The following is an 18,230-nucleotide window of genomic DNA, read 5'->3' on the forward strand; positions in this document are numbered from 1 at the left end:
GAAACAAATGTGTAATTAAGATATGTTGTATACCCAAGAAACTTTGGTTGGTATGAGAAATGAAATGAGGCACTATTGTTTTCACAGGTGGTTTAACTGCTGTAATGTGGACTGACTTTGTACAAACTATCCTGATGATCGTTGGAGCTTTTGCTTTAATGATAATTAGTAAGTCTTGTTATTTTACATGTAATTACTATTAACCTCATGAGTCAGTAAATTCTAATCTCCTTAACTAAAGACTACCTAGAAAGTTAATTTTGGCTCAATTTCTTTCATGAGTTTGGTTGGAAATACAAATATAAGTCAGATTATAAAACTATATTGCTCACTCTGATAGTTTCCCTGTTTTTCTTAGTTATGTCACTGCCTATCTGTTTATTTATTTTTCTCTTTATATATTTTATTAGAAATAATCATGGAAAAGGTGAATGACTACTATAGTTTGAAATCAAGTTTGTGACATGTGAAGCTCAAAAACCCTACAAAAATCGTTTAGCCAAAACTTTGGATATAATAAAAACATTTACTTGAAGTTGTTTGTCATTTTACATGAATGTGAACAATGGAGAAAATAAATGTACAAAGCAAATGGTATGGGGTTAACTCCCATATATTATACGAAAGTGAACCATACCAGACTGCCGTTATAGGCTGATTATTAACATCGTGAGTATCTATCATTAGAGCTATAAGAAAAGTCCACCATTAAAATAGAAGCATTCAACAAATTTTTATTGGAAATAGTATGACTGTACTCATAAGAGAGCTCGTGAAACTTGTACTTTTTATAATAGACTCAATTAAGGTAGAAAGACGAAGAATCATGAAATTCTTCAAAATAGACGTTAAATTACCGAAGTATGCTTCATACAGCGGCCTCCTAGTGATGTCGCCACAAACGTATATGCATTTGCAATGTCTCTGCTCGTCTGGCTCTGGACTGGCTAACTTCTTCAGTGCCACCTTTGTTTCGCTACTTCTCTCCCGATAATTTTATAATGTCCTATCTTCACTTCATACCTCAAACAAGTAAAAATTAAAAAAATAAAATACAGACAAAGTTTCAAGTACAGGTAAACAACATCTCACGTGAGGGAACGAATATGAACCACAACGTTTCTGATCACCGCACTTGGAGAGGGAATTCTTGAAATTTCTCTCTCTCCCAGCTAAACCACTACCGCGTTCGTTTGCGTTTAGAAAGACGAAATTCTTCAAAATAGACATTAGATTACCCAAGTATGCCTTTTACAGCAGCCCCCTACTGATGTCGCCACAAATATATGTGCATTTGCAATTTTTTACCTCCAGAACAAGAAGATACATATTAGCGCGAAGTGATCTCAATGTAACATGTTGGACAAGGATTCATCTCCCGGTAAAACTGCAAACTCAAGTATGCAGTAACTGTGGCTAGGCCTACAAAAACTGTTATTATTACCGCTGCTGGAATTTATAGAAAAAATAATAATATCAAACGCAGCCAATCAGCTTAACAGCATTTTGTGGAGTAATATAAGATACTTGGTTCATAACTACACAGTTTATATTTATATAAGCACAAAAAGATGTACTGCTCCATTTAAAAATAAACAAAATACTAGTTACTGGCACAATATATTCGCATTTCTTTTGTATTTTTGTTACAATGTATTGACTAATTAATTGCAATTACCCGTTCTTTGTGAATCCTATATATGTACCATCTATGCATTTCCACAATTATTTCCAATAATATACTTGCCAATATAATAATATATCTTGTTATTTATTTACTTCTCTCACTGTGTGTATATTTATATATCTACCTGTCGTTTATCACTTTATTTGACTGTCTATCAGCCCCCTAGTGGCTCAGCGGTATGTTTGCGGACTTACAACGCTAATAACAGGGTTTCAATACCCGTGGTGGGCAGAGCACAGATAGCCCATTGTGCAGCATTGTGCTTAATTCAAAAATAACAACATCTGTCTATCTGCCTATTTATCATAGAAAATGTAATTGCTAAGTTCTAAAATTACCAGTTTAACTTAAACTAGACATTAATTTTTTTTCTGTCACAGAAATTGTAAACGTTCAAAATAATTATTGTGAAAAAAATTAATTTTAGAATAACTTAGCTCCTTCTGAAGCTTTTCTTATATCCTCATTTTTATGTTTACGACGTCTTTTATTTATTTAGGTTTTATTAAGGTGGGAGGCTATCACGAATTAATTGAGCAGTTTAGAATAAAAATGCCCAGCGTATTGAATTTGAATACATCCCGTAATGCTGTTCCAAGTAACTACATGCATTTGCTGAGGTCATCTCATGATCCTGAACTACCATGGCCAGGAATGACTTTGGGGTTGACTATTTCAGCCGTTTGGTATTGGTGCTCAGATCAGGTATAGTCTAAAATACATGAGTGAATAAGACATTGTATTTTTGTCCCATACACAGTTAATGTACCGTAGAATTTTAAAATAAAATAAAACATCGCTTCTCTATCTACTACCAAGTTAATAAACTATAGAATCTTAAAACCAAATAAAGCATTGCTTCTCTATCTACTACCAAATTAATAAACTATAGAATTTTAAAATCAAATAAAGCATCGCTTCTCTATCTACTACCAAGTTAATAAACTATAGAATTTTCAATCCAAATAAAGCATCCCTTCTCTATCTACTACCAAATTATTAAACTATAGAATTTTAAAATCAAATAAAGCATCGCTTCTCTATCTACTACCAAGTTAATAAACTATAAAATTTTCAATCCAAATAAAGCATCCCTTCTCTATCTACTACTGAATTAATAAACTATAGAATTTTAAAATCAAATAAAGCATCGCTTCTATATCTACTACCAAATTAATAAACTATAGAATTTTAAAATCAAATAAAGCATCGCTTCTCTATCTACTACTGAATTAATAAACTATAGAATTTTAAAATCAAATAAAGCATCGCTTCTATATCTACTACCAAATTAATAAACTATAGAATTTTAAAATCAAATAAAGCATCCCTTCTCTATCTACTACTGAATTAATAAACTATAGAATTTTAAAATCAAATAAAGCATCGCTTCTATATCTACTACCAAATTAATAAACTATAGAATTTTAAAATCAAATAAAGCATCCCTTCTCTATCTACTACTGAATTAATAAACTATAGAATTTTAAAATCAAATAAAGCATCGCTTCTATATCTACTACCAAATTAATAAACTATAGAATTTTAAAATCAAATAAAGCATCCCTTCTCTATCTACTACTGAATTAATAAACTATAGAATTTTAAAATCAAATAAAGCATCGCTTCTATATCTACTACCAAATTAATAAACTATAGAATTTTAAAATCAAATAAAGCATCGCTTCTCTATCTACTACTGAATTAATAAACTATAGAATTTTAAAATCAAATAAAGCATCGCTTCTCTATCTACTACTGAATTAATAAACTATAGAATTTTAAAATCAAATAAAGCATCGCTTCTCTATTTACTACCAAATTAATAAACTAAAGAATTTTAAAATAAAATAAAACATTGCTTCTCTGTTTCTTATCCACTTAATGCACTGTAACATTTTTAACATTAAATAAAACATCGCTTCTATGTCTTCTACCACGTTAATTCTAAGAACCTATGAATGACAGCCAAAAAGAATATATTATAATATTTTAATCATAGTACGTCTACCATATATTGTTACGGTGTTAATTGGATTAAATAAATGAAATGTAATTATTATGAATTTTATTTATTTAATTTACAAATCAGACTTACTAAATATTTTTTTTCAATAAAAACTTGAGTATTAATAGTATTTCTGAAAATTTTCTAATTTTATAACTGGAACGGATAACATTAAAAATTATTATGGAAATAGTAAGGAAAAAGGGTATAAAAGATAAATTATTCAGGAATGCCACTTATTTACCGTGTACAAATGAAATGCACTTCAGTAGAGTCATGTGTTAATAGCTATATTACAGTGATGTTTCTAAAAAAAAATGCAAGTTAAAACAATTTATAAAGAAAGGGCTCGGTATGGCCAGGTGGTTAAGACGCTCAACTTGTAATATGAAGATCGCAGGTTCGAATCCCCGTCACACCAAACCTGTCGCCTCTTTAGCCGCGGAAGCGCTATAATGTGACGCTCAATCCCTCTATTCCTTGGTAAAAGAGTAGCCCAAGAGTTGGCGGTGGGTGGTGGTGACTAGCTGCCTTCTATTTAGTCTTACATTGCTATATTAGGGACGGCTAGCGCAGATAGCCATCGAGTAGTTTTGAGCGATATTCAAAACAAACCAAGTCATAAACAAATAATTATTTACATTATTTAAAGAGAAGTTACGTCCGATTGAGGATATTCAATAAAGATAAAGAAAAAATAATGTTAAATTTGTGTATTTTTATTTATAGTCTTTCTTCAATTTTTTCTTTATATCATGTTCTTTGACTAATACCTTTATGCTACGTAATTTATTTAGTTTTGATGTGTTCACTAACATGTGAGGGTCCTTTTAAGAGCTCATTAAATCTTGTTCTGAAATTTTTACAGTTTTCACCATTATATATTGAAGTCCCCTTGTGTAGTTATATAATGTTCTTAAAGTCAAGAGCTCACATACTGGTGCATTGTGCAACGTAAATGGTTTACTTTTGTATTTGCTGTGATAATGTTTCGTATCATTAATAAATTAAACACCTAGCTTCTCGTATTATTTGGTTGTGACTGCTGTACCTTTATCGCTTATGTTTCCATAATTATTTCCATTACTATATGGCATTTAATATTAATATGTTTCAGTAGATTCTCTCGTCAGTTGTTGCTGCATATTATAATACTGATTATAAATAGTGCATAATGCATACATTTGAAATATAATTACAAATAAATAACAACCTTACCTTGAAACATACACATAGGTGCAGATTACTTTATCAAACAAATATTACTTTTAAGTAAGAAAGAAATGACTATAAACGTGTATTTTTACTTCAGGTTATTGTCCAGAGGGCGTTATCATCTAAAAATTTATCTCACGCTAAGATGGGCTGTGTGCTTGCAGGTTTCCTTAAATTTTTACCATTGTTCTTACTTGTATTTCCCGGGATGGCCTCCAGGGTACTTTTTATAGGTATGTATCTTTCTGATTACGTTTACCAATTTTCTTCTAACAAACTTGGACGTGTTACACCAGATTGGAATACATATACATGGTTTTCAATGGAATAAAAAATATAATGTTCTTCTTTGGTTTTCGCGCAAAGCGATAAGAATATTCTGTGCTAGCTGTTTCTAATGTTGAAGTTACTGATCATCTAGTTTGAACTAAATAAACTACTTTAAACAAATAAAGGGATTTGACCGTTACTCTTATTACGTGTTTACGACTCTAATGTTCGTTAATAGAATGTGAACCAGGGTTTTATCGGATCCTCGAACCAACACACTGATTACTAGGTCAAGCTCACCACTACATTATAATATATTATAAATTATTTTTCGGTTTATATATATATATATATATATTATTGTATAGAACTTGTACGAAAACACGAAAGTTAGCGTTTTATTAAAAACTTTTCAGATGAAATATCTGTGTCATCAGAAGCCATAACTTGGCCATTTATAGTCGTCTTGAGTTTGTTTTTCTTCCCGGAAAATAATTCCATAATTCTTCAAAAAACAGTTTTTGAGCTTTATTATCTGAATTAACAAGGCATACTCTATTTTGACCGTTCAAAAGATAAAGGTCTAATAAGTAAGCATTATACTTATTACGCTTGTTAAATTGTTTTAATTACCAAGGAAATATAATATTTTTATGTTTAGAAAATTATTAAATTTGACGCATTAACTGAAGGTGAAAGGTTGAAGTTGCCAACCAAAAGTAAAAATTAGAGTTATTAATCATGTCACATCAATTATTTTAACTCACCAAAGCTTTTTATTGTTTTCATGGTGAGCTCAAAATCACATGTACAGGTATAAGTGATAGCCTCAGTGGTACAGCGATACTTATGGTGGAGACATCACAGATAGTCCGTTGTGTAGCTTTGTGGCTAATTCTAAATAAACAAACTAACAAAGACTGATGTTCATCTTCTTGTTGTCAAGAGTTTTGTGTAGATGAAAATGTTTCAACGATAATACTGTGAAATGTCTGTATATTTTAACTCAGATAAAGTTGGCTGTGCTACCGAAGAAACTTGCAAGGCTACATGCAACAGTCCTGAAGGATGTACGAATATTGCCTACCCTTTGTTAGTACTAAATCTTATGCCTCCTGGTGAGTATAACCTATGCTAAAAAAAAGTATAGTAAAATTGACAACAATATTATATTAAAAATCTAGCTTACCAATCAAATTTGTGGTAAAACACATCCAAAACGTTTTATATTCAGCGCTTGAAGTAAGAATAGATAGAATCAATGAATGATAATTAGGATAATAATAATAACAAGGAGTTTTAGCAAATAAATAAAAATATTACATACTTTAATTTGCACTGATGATAAAATTTAAACTTAGTTAATATTTATTCATAAACGTAACAATAAAGCTTCTATCTCCACTGTCCTGGTACGAACATCCAGTCAGAATGACGATTCTTCTAAACTATGTTTTGTTTAATGACCAGATCTTTTGCTAAACATTCCAATTCATTGCACCTAAAGTCATAGATAAATCGCTTTTGGGACACAGACGAAGCTCTATAAAAAGAGGCACCCACTCAATCCAGCGGGTGTACAATGACAGGATTTTCCTTGTAAACACCCTTCTAATTATTTTACTCCAATTTTAACAAAACCTTACTTATCACCCATGATGAAAATATATGTTTAACATGACTAAAATACAATAAAACAGTAAAACCTGTCTGAATCATTCATTTCATAATTATGTAGATATATACACAATTCAATATATGTTGTTTTATGTATTTCTTTTCTGTAGTGATTAATAGCTTATGTGAAGGATGTAAAAGAACTCTCGAAGTTCCTATACGAATCACATGCCTGCTGTTATCAAGGTTTAAGCCAGTTATTTTGAGCTCGATAACTTACATGAGATTTTTTGAGCAGTGCGAGCGTGAACGTAATGCATTTGCGATTGACGGTACTTGAGGTTTACCACACGAACACGAGAAAACTTGTTTGAGGCAAACCACCTCTCAGTCCCAAGGAAATGAAACAAAATTTTTTTTGAAGTTTACGATGTGATTTGAAGGCATATAATATCATATTTTAGAGTAAGAAAACATTTATAGGACTTAGAAAAACAAATGTTTTGCCATTGTAATAAAACACGATTAAAATACAAATCTGGGCCCGTTGTTCCAGTTGTTTTTCACCCTCACACCCACCGACAGCATTTCTGTTCTGTTTTGATGTTTCATGAGTGATTCAAATTAAAAAAAAAGTTTCAGGTTCACTAAGTGTCACCACACTCATTTCCGCAAAATGAATGACGTACTTCCTTTTACAAAAGGAGAATCATGTTGTTTCATCTTTATTGCCTCACTTCGATACAAATTACATTTCGGCCCGGCATGGCCAAGCGCGTAAGGAGCGCGACTCGTAATCCGAGGGTCGCGGGTTCGCGCCCGAGTCGCGCTAAACATGCTCGCCCTCCCAGCCGTGGGGGCGTATAATGTGACGGTCAATCCCACTTTTCGTTGGTAAAAGAGTAGTTCAAGAGTTGGCGGTGGGTGGTGATGACTAGCTGCCTTCCCTCTAGTCTTACACTGCTAAATTAGGGACGGCTAGCACAGATAGCCCTCGAGTAGCTTTGTGCGAAATTACAAAATACAAATACAAATTACATTTAGTATATGTCATTTCTAAAGAAGAAAAGCGACATACTCTCTGCTCAAAAAACAGTTTTATATCGGTATAATAATAACGTTAATATGGGTAACATATAAAACGCAATATGAACCATAAGTCAAGTTACCATTAATTTGCTTTTCAATATAAAGTACAAGATATTGTAAGTTCATTGAATATTCTGTGACATTAATCAGAACGTGATATAATAACTGTCGTTGTGGCAATGCATTTGTATAATATTCTATTAACCCCTACCCAGGAGCAAGAGGCCTAATGCTGTCTGTGATGTTAGCAGCGTTGATGAGTTCACTAACTTCGATCTTTAACAGCAGCTCAACAATATTCACCATAGATATCTGGACGAGAATCAGGAAACAAGCAACAGACATCGAACTTTTGATCGTTGGTCGGTAAGTTTTAGTTTGCACTCTAAATAACGGACGATTAAAACACCCAAAGTAATATAGTTGTAAATATACTTGTATATGTGTAAATCACATATGCTACACAGCATAATTAGCATGAGATGAAATTGAACATATTTTACATGGATGTTTATACAAATTTCAGTGATGTATCCCAGCTAGTTCTCTAGTTGATCAATATATTATTCGAACAGCAGTATAGGATACACCACATATTAGACAAGCAGCCACTTTCTAGAGTGTGTTTACTCCGACTAATTGGATCCCGGCTTCACGGGAGTAATGCTCTTTGAAAGTAATTTGAAGGCCAAGCCTCTTTTTGAAATTAAACGGTTAATACTATAAGCCATAAACAGAGTTTCGTGGATAAGAAGGAATGTTGCCACAGTCATTGACTATTATTATTAAAGATAATTCATTTATATTTACTCCATTCTAATCCGTGATGACGAGAAAACCCACTTGTAGAGAAAATTATATATTTAAAAATGGCTGGTATGGATAGAGAAAGCACTAATAGAGGAGCGAACAACGTTTCGACCTTCTTCGATCATCGTCAGGTTCACAAAGAAAGAAAGGGTTGCTGACCGGTAGTTGACCTCATGTTTGAAGGCGGTTGTGTAATTGAGTGTAGGAGTGTAGAGAACGTGCTTAGATGTTAGATATATTTATTAATATAGGTATAAAGGTGTTCCTTTGTATCGGTTTATTTTGGGTTTGAGTTGTTGTATAAGTAAAGCTTCTTTAATTTTGCGTTTGTTTATGTTTGTTTCTTTATTTCGTATTTAGGTGTTTTTCTATAGTTATGTTGTGTTTATTTGAACTGCGGTGTTCGAAAACGTGCGAAGGTGGCTTTTTGTATTTTTTGAATCTGGTTTCTATTTTTCTACTTGTTTCTCCAATATAGAAGTCGTGGCAGTTATCACATTGTATTTTATAAATAACGTTGGTGTTGTGTTTGTCAGTGTAGTTTTTACATAGTATAGATCTTAGTTTTGTACCTGGTTTTTGAATAAATTTGATATTAAATGGAATGTCATATTTTTCAATCACATTAACTCTATACATCCCAACATTAACTTCACATGTGAACAGGAAGAAAGCAATCAAATATCATTTCTTAACTTAAAAATTACAAGAACCGATACACAATTTAAAAAAGAAATCCACCGAAAAATCACCCATACTGGACTATACATTCCTTGGGACTCAGCACATGAAACAAAATAAAAATTCAACATACTAAGAAACCAAATAAACACAGCCATAAAACTATGCTCACCAGATAAAATTAACGATGAATTAGACAAAATAAATCAATACTTCATCAACATCAATAAGATTCCTCCACAAACCGTAGAAAACATTATACGCACACACCTAGACAGAAAGCAAAATCAACCAACAAAAGTAAATATATCTCACGAATAAAAAAATCACGAAACCATATAGTGCTGCATACCATATATTCCCGACATCAGCAGAAAAATAACCAACATTTGGCAAAAACTAGCAACAAAATATGACATTTCAGTTAATACTAAATTTATTCAAAAACCAGGCACAAAACTGAGGTCTATACTATGTAAAAACTACACTGACAAACACCACACCAACATTATTTATAAAATACAATGTGATAACTGCCACGACTTCTATATTGGAGAAACAAGTAGAAAAATGGAAACCAGATTCAAAGAATATAAAAAGTCACCTTCACACGTTTTCGAACACTGCAAATCAAATAAACACAACATAACTATAGAAAATACCCAAATATTAAATAAATAAACAAACGCAAAATCAAAGAAGCCTTACTTATACAACAACTCAAGCCCAAAATAAACTAATACAAAGGAACACCTTTATACCTATATTAATAAATAGAATCAAACATCTAAGTACGCCCTCTACATTCCTACACTCAGTTACACAACCCCCTTCAAACATGTAGTCAGCTACCGGTCAGTAACTCTTTTTTTGTGAACCTGACGATGACGAAGAAGGTCGAAACGTTGTTCGCTCTTCTATTAGTGCTTTCTCTATTCATACCAACCGTTTTTAAATATATAATTTACTCCATTCTATTTCCAAAATTTGTCATTATAATTTTTTTTTGAACAAGTAAAAATCTTTTTTTCTAGGGTGTTTGTGTTAATTCTAGTTGCAATCAGCATCGTGTGGATCCCCATCATTCAGGTTTCTCAGGGTAGCCAACTTTTCCACTATATTCAGAGTGTCACCGCTTACTTGGCACCACCTGTCTGTTCTGTTTACGTTCTGGGTGTCCTGTGGAGCAGAATTAATGAGCAGGTAAGTTTTTGTGTCAGAACTTTGCGAAAAGTTACACGAGGCTGGAATAGCCGTCTCTACTTTTGAACTTAGAGAATTTTAGGTTGATGTTATCTGACCATATAGCGCACCCATGGTTCCAAAATCACGTTTTACGTGATAAAGAGCTGCAAACTAGTAGTTATCCTATTCACAGTTTGGGCTCTTTTACCACTATGCCAAAAATGACCAGAACAGGTAACATCTTGGTAAAGTTTCGTACAGCTTAAGGTATTTACTAAAGGTAAGACAACTAGTCAGCACCAATTATAGTTAATGCTCAGACTACTCTTTTCCAATCAGTGGTGGGATTGACTGTCATATTATAACTATTCGATGGTTAAAAGAGAACGTTTTCGAACGAATTTCGATTCTGCGATTTGAACTTTCTAAACACGAGTTTTCTAGCCATAACATGAAGTCATATAGTGGAAAACAAACTGCGTGTCATAAAGTAGACATTTTTAAATACACGCAAAGAACTGCAACATTTATAAATATTTCAACTAGTTTATGATTCATTAATTAACAATAAATTCACGTAATATGTTTTCAATAATAGATATATGAATGCCTTTGTCAAACAGTGGTTACTAATTAACGTGTGATGTGTTTATAAGAAAAATAAATTGAAACAGGAACATATTAAGATCAAGTGTCAAACTAATTTGCTTGGTGTATAAATTGTAGACCTACATGTAGTGGTGAACTCTATGAATTATTAGTGATACTCTTAGTATTAGATTTTACGTCTGTTCATAACCTTGTAAAGTAACACAAATTGACGTGAAAGCGAATTTTTACAGAAAACGTAAAATGCGCCATACTACAATGCACAACTGCATCACTTTTGTTTTTAATTCTCCGCAAGGGTCAGGCATAGCCAGCTGGTTAGGATGCTCGACTCGTGGTCTGAGGATAGCGGGTTCAAATCCCCGTCATACCAAACATGCTCGCCCTTTTAGACGTGAGGGCGTTATAATGTACGATCAATCCCACTATTCGTTAGTAAAAGAATAACCCAAGAATTGGCGGTGAGAGGTGATGACTAGCTACTTTCCTTTATGTCTTACGCTGCTAAATTATGGAAGGGCAGCCAAGATATCCTTCCTGTAGCTTGGCGCGAAATTCAAAAACAAACACATTATCCGCAAGTGGTAAAAAGACGCTAGCTATTTATAATAGACCAAACTGTAAAATTTAGCATAAAAGTTACAGAAAGAAAATGTAGCCAGATAATAAAATGTACACATTTAAGTCTGCACTCCATACTCTCTGAAGTGGTCTAATGGATTAACCCTTCCATAATTCTCATTTGTTTTCGATATTCGTTTTTCTTTTGTACTTAGCTGATAGCTACATTAAAGGTCTTTATAGTTTGTTTTATAATTTTGCGCAAAGCTACACGAGAGCTACCTGCGCTAGCCGTCCCTCATTTACGAGTGTAAGGCTAGAGGGAAGGCAGCTAGTCATCACCACCCACCGCCAACTCTTCAGCTACTCTTTTATCAACGAGTGTAAGGCTAGAGGGAAGGCAGGTAGTCATCACCACCCACCGCCAACTCCTCAGCTACTCTTTTATCAACGAATAGTGGGACTGACCATTACATTATAACATCTCCAACATGTTTGGTGTGACAGGGATTTGAACACAGGAACCTCATATTACGAGGTCGAGCGCCCCTAACCACCTGGCCATGCCGGGCTGTTTATATAAGACCTTGTTTTATAATGCATCCGTTTCGGCCCGGCATGGCCATGCGTGCGACTCGTAATCTGCGGGTCGCGGGTTCGCATTCCCCTCGCGCCAAACATGCTCTCCCTTTGGCTCGGCAAGGCCAAGCGTGTTAAGGCGTTCGACTCCTAATCTGAGGGTCGCGAGTTCGCATCCCCGTCGCGCCAAACATGCTCGTCCTTTCAGCCGTGGGGGCGTTATAATGTCAATCCCACTATTCGTTGGTAAAAGAGTAGCCCAAGAGTTGGCGGTTGGTGGTGATGACTAGCTGCCTTCCCTCTAGTCTTACACTGTTAAATTAGGGACGGATAGCACAGATAGCCCTCGAGTAGCTTTGTGCGAAATTCCAAAACAAACAAACAAACAAACCCTCTGGTCTTACACTGTTAAATTAGGGACGGCTAGCGCAGATAGCTCTCGAGTAGCTTTGTGCGAAATTCAAAAACAAACAAACAAACAAACCCTCTGGTCTTACACTGTTAAATTAGGGACGGCTAGCGCAGATAGCTCTCGAGTAGCTTTGTGCGAAATTCAAAAACAAACAAACAAACAAACCCTCTGGTCTTACACTGTTAAATTAGGGACGGCTAGCGCAGATAGCTCTCGAGTAGCTTTGTGCGAAATTCAAAAACAAACAAACAAACAAACAAACCTCTGGTCTTACACTGCTAAATTAGGGACGGCTAGCGCAGATAGCTCTCGAGTAGCTTTGTGCGAAATTCAAAAAAACAAACAAACAAACCCCTCTGGTCTTTGTGCGAAATTCAAAAACAAACAAACAAACAAACCCTCTGGTCTTACACTGCTAAATTAGGGACGGCTAGCGCAGATAGCTCTCGAGTAGCTTTGTGCGAAATTCAAAAACAAACAAACAAACATGTATCCGTTTCGCTTGATAGCAGAACAAATTTTCTGTACAGTATTTTTTGTTGTCTATTACTATCCACAACAGTGAATCTATATTTATATAGAATGTCAAAGTTATTTACAATTGATGATACAAACTTATTCTTCCGACAAGCTGTTTTTGGTCTAAAACCTGTTTGTTTATTTTTTCGATTGGTACTTCTCCAGGATTACTGGTGAGGGGTGGAATTCTCCGAATCCATAATACTTAGTGACAAATGACTAATCGAATGATAGATTTGCTTAATATATTTATTTTTAAAATAAATTATGTGTTGTGTTGTTGTGAAGAATATATATATAAACTTAGCTATGAACAAACAAACAAATTTTTTTATTCATCTAATAGGGAGCCTTCTGGGGCTTGATGGTCGGATTAGTTGTTGGACTGATTCGTTTCATCTGGGAATTTTCTTATTCTGGGCAGTCTGAACTTCAACCTGCGATAATAGCTAAGGTTCACTACTTACACTTCGGGTGTATACTTTTTATAATTTCATCTGCAGTGACCATAATTATCAGTGTTTTCACTGAGCCAATAGACATGAAATACGTAAGTAACGTGTTTTGTATCTCTTCAGTGTTTTGCTTATGTGTTATATTGTGAACGTTCGTTTGCTGATTCAGAGTTTTATAAGTTCACTGTAAAATAATTATTGAATTTCGTCGTTAAAACAACAAAAATAGTTTACTCGTTTTATCCAACATATATTTACTCCATTAATATGCATTTGTTTTTGAATTTCGCACAAAGCTACATCAGGACTATCTGCGCCAGCCGTCCCTAATTTAACAGTGTAAGACTAGAGGGAAAGCAGCTAGTCATCCCCACTCACCGTCAGCACTTGGACTACTCTTTTAGCAACGAATAGCGGGATTGACCATCACGTTATAACGCTCCTACGGCTGAAAGAGCGAGCATATTTGGGGTGACGGGATTCGAACCCCCGACCCTCAGATAACGAGTCGAGTGTCTTCGTGTAGCATTGCAAATTCAAAACAAACCAAATTAAATGAACTCACTTGGACAAGTTGGGTGGTTACTTGTAACAGAGTGCACAACAATGTGGATTAAACAATTATAGCAAAGAGTGAAAGATATGTTATTTAAGTTTTCCGATATAAATTGTTCTTCATATTTTCAAACACACACACACACGTAAAATCAAGATCACCGTGAAGATATAACACATTTTTACCTGGCAGATAATTTTTATTATCTCAGCTGTAAATGATATTATAGGAATTAGACAAAAGAGAAGTAATAATTAGACTAAGGAGAAGTAATAATTATATTAAAGAGAAGTAATAATTATATTAAAGAGAAGTAATAATTGTATTAAAGAGAAGTAATAATTATATTAAAGAGAAGTAATAATTGTATTAAAGAGAAGTAATAATTATATTAAAGAGAAGTAATAATTATATTAAAGAGAAGTAATACAATATTTTGAAAATGGGTAAATTCAGAAATCACCTAAACAGTCTTTCTTTCTTGTTTTTTCTTTATCAGTTCTAGATAGTTTTTCTTAATGCATATATTTCGATTTTTTTTAATTCAGCGTTTTTCACTCAATACTCAGAGTGTAACATGCTACTTAGAAGAGTTGTAGAAACTTAAATATTTACTTTCAACTTTACCTTTACAGCTTTATAGGTTAACTTTCAGTACCCGATTCAGTTCTGAAATCCGCGAGGATCTGATCAGCAAGAAGAAACGAGAAAATAAAAGTAATAATTCTCAAGAAGTCTCAGTGCCCAATGAAGGGGAAGTCAATCCAGCCTTCAGCTCGGAGAATGGAAAAAATAAAACTGAAGCCCACGAAATGAAGTCTAAAGATGACAAGAGTAAAAATGAAAGTGAAGTTGTTAGTCCTGAAAATCAAACAGGTAAAGAAAAAACATATATGAATTTCTTTTATTTTTTTATTTTTACCGGAATGGCACCTTGAGCACAGTTGTACAAAATGTTCAAGTCAGAAACCCTAGTATTTAGGTTTTTGCGTCCCTAATACTGAACTACTATTAAGAGGGAAGATAACTAGCCAGTAGCACTCGCTGATGCAAAAATTTTCTTTGGCCCTTTCAAACAAATAACTGGATTGACTATCACTTTTGTAATGCGTTAACAGCTAAAAATACAGGGTGTGTTCAGTGTCACTACGTATCGAATCTCGGATTCTTCAGCACTTTGCCCCACACGCTAACCATTAGGCCATGCTCCATCTAAAAATTGTGAAATAATGTTCTTTATACTATTAATGACATGTTTTTACTGTTATTCAATATTTAATTTTCAAGAACTAGGATAAAATATTAAATCCGTTTCCACTCATGGTCTACTACTACTACAATAACAAAAAACACAAAAACAAAGTTGCATACTTTGAAACAATAGATCGGTTGTAAAAGTGACATTAAAGTCCCATTATTCGATCAGAATATCCACAACTTTCTGGTGTTGATTATCACATCAAATTAGGTACGGGTTATCTGTGAGTCATCCAATACACCCTAAAATGTTAACGTTGCAGTTTGTACGTGACGTCACGAGATAAATCATGCTGCAACACTGTATGGCGTTCGAACTTCAAAAGTAAATAATGAAAATATCCATAAAATATTTATTTCTTGATTTTGAAGTTCACGTGCTTGAGTAATATGCCTTCCCTCTTTCTGTTCTAGGTGATTGATAACATATTGTAGTCATATAATACAGTTGGTTGAGTATGTTAAAATAACTTTATTTCATATAAAGTTATGGTGTGCCAGAGTGGTTTGATTTGTTTCGAATTTCACGCAAAGATACACCACAGCTGTCTACGCTAGCCGTTCCTAATTTAGCGGTTAAAGAGTAGAAGAAAGGCAGATAGTTATCACTACCCAATGCCAACTCTTGGGACTATTTTGCCAACGAATAATGGAACTGACCGTTACAGTATAACACCACCACACTTGAAAGAGCGAGCATGTTTGTTGGGGCGGGAATTCGAACCAACGACTCTCAGATTGCCAGTCTGGCGCCATATGCCACCTGGCCATGCAGAGATAACGAAGCCCACTAAATAAACAAACAACAATGATTATTCTTTCTAATACTTTTTTTTTACAAGACGGTGTTTACAAATCTCGTAAGTTACATTAATAATGCCATTTTTAACGTTCTCATGAACGTGAATCTTAATTGAAATTCAAATAGTTTATGAAATGTAATAAAAGTAAAAGTGCAAGTTAAGTTACAGTATAAATACCTTGTTCTATTACATCGTCGTAACACTACTGGCAAATTGATTTATTTAGCGTACACGATTTTGAATACTGTTTTCACTGATAAACATCCCCCGCTGAGATGTAAATCCTACAGTTTTACAATGCTAAAATGAGGGGATCGATTCCCCTTGGTGGACACAGCAGACAGCCCGATGTGACTTTGCTATAAGAAAGAACACATACTCGGTAACGTTGACGTTAATTTGATTGAAATGTTTATTTATTTGTTATTTAAAAAAAAACAACTACACAATCTGTGCCTTAACGATTATTTTTCTTCATCGTGATTCAGTTCATGTTTTGGGCCAGCGAGGGTCAAGTTCAGAGTAGACCTCCTCTTCTGTCTCAGGAATCGTTCTTTTGTTTGCCCTCTTACTGAATCCTATGTAATAACCGTTGTTACTTTGTTATTGTATTATCACAGTATGTTACATTTTGCCCGCATTTTTAATTAACAAACCCTTTTCGTACCACATGTATCTCATTGGGTAATATTATTAACTTGTATATTTTTATCAGCTTCACTTGTGTGTGATCGTACTGTTATTCCCTGTTCGTAATATAGTTCCGCTTTTTTCCAAATTGGCACTCAACTCGTAATCTGAAGGTCGTAGGTTCGAATCCCCGTCACACCAAACATGTTCGCCTATTCAACGGTGGGAACGTTATAATTCTATGGTAAATCCCACTATTTGTGGGTAAAAATGGCGGTGGGGGCTGATGACTAGCTGCTTTCTCTCTAGTTTTACACTACTCAATTAGGGACGGTTAGCGTAGATAGCCCTCGTATAGCTTTGCCTGAAATTCAAACTTTTTCCAAATTCTAGTTTTTAAGCTATTAATGTGTGGTATCCAGTTGAATTTCGAGTCAAATGTAATCTTTGAGAATTTTTCTGATGTTGATACCTGCAAGAGTCGTGTTTCGGTACAACTACGGTAATAATTTGATCTTTTGTACGATTTTTTAAACAATATGACTTATGTTTTATGCGCATTTCTTTTAATTCTTCATTTATTGCAGTACAATTCTATTTTGTTCAGTAGTGGTTGTATGTTGCTGGTATTTGGTTTGGGGCACTCTTGCAGATTGCAACATTATCTGCGAACTGTGAACAAAATTTGTGGTTTAGGTCCTTAAAATGCATGTCTGACATACATTATAAACAGTATAGGGCTAAGTACTCCTCCTTGAGGGACATCCGCCTCTGGAGTGCACCACTCGGATTAGGTGCTCTCAACATTCACTCTGATGGTCCCGTCTTTCAGAATGTTAGAAATCCAGCGAATAATTTCTATTGGGAGTCCCATTTTGGATACTCAGTGCCGACGGGTATAATTTTTAGCGTTATGAGCCTTCAAACGTAGCTGGGTATAAGTTTATTGTGAAGCAACGTGGGTTGGTGACTTTGAGTTTTGGACTTCTAGTCAGGTGGTTACAATTTCAGCCCGCATCATGCTGTTATGCCTTTGAGTAAAACACTTTACACCCATTGTTCCAGTTTACAGTAATCAGCTGTTAGTTGGGGTTAATTTTCGATTGATTGGTGTCATGTCCAGGAAGAGTAGGTCACCATTCTTATCCACTTGTGCTATTTGAACCGGAGTTTAAAAGCATTGGCCTAATGTACCTTATGTATCTTGTAACAGCGAGGGAATTATTTAACTAATTTTGTGTTTATTATCGACATTATATTTATTGTGTTATTGATGACGTTTCATTG

At 34.2% G+C, this 18,230-nt stretch overlaps 1 protein-coding gene across 10 annotated transcripts in view; it reads left to right on the forward strand.

The window, feature by feature from the left end:
- Positions 1 to 18,230, forward strand: part of LOC143239314 (sodium/glucose cotransporter 4-like) — a 35,948-nt gene that overhangs the window by 16,463 nt on the left and 1,255 nt on the right. For all 10 annotated transcript variants that reach the window (XM_076480267.1, XM_076480263.1, XM_076480262.1 and 7 more), the window contains 8 exons: positions 88 to 168; positions 2,187 to 2,392; positions 5,008 to 5,143; positions 6,191 to 6,298; positions 8,102 to 8,252; positions 10,412 to 10,580; positions 13,589 to 13,792; positions 14,889 to 15,129. In XM_076480267.1, the coding sequence (XP_076336382.1) occupies positions 88 to 168; positions 2,187 to 2,392; positions 5,008 to 5,143; positions 6,191 to 6,298; positions 8,102 to 8,252; positions 10,412 to 10,580; positions 13,589 to 13,792; positions 14,889 to 15,129 (1,296 nt within the window). The remainder of the gene's footprint in view (positions 1 to 87; positions 169 to 2,186; positions 2,393 to 5,007; positions 5,144 to 6,190; positions 6,299 to 8,101; positions 8,253 to 10,411; positions 10,581 to 13,588; positions 13,793 to 14,888; positions 15,130 to 18,230) is intronic.

Source organism: Tachypleus tridentatus, chromosome 13 (assembly GCF_004210375.1).
Source record: "Tachypleus tridentatus isolate NWPU-2018 chromosome 13, ASM421037v1, whole genome shotgun sequence".
NCBI lineage: Eukaryota > Metazoa > Arthropoda > Merostomata > Xiphosura > Limulidae > Tachypleus > Tachypleus tridentatus.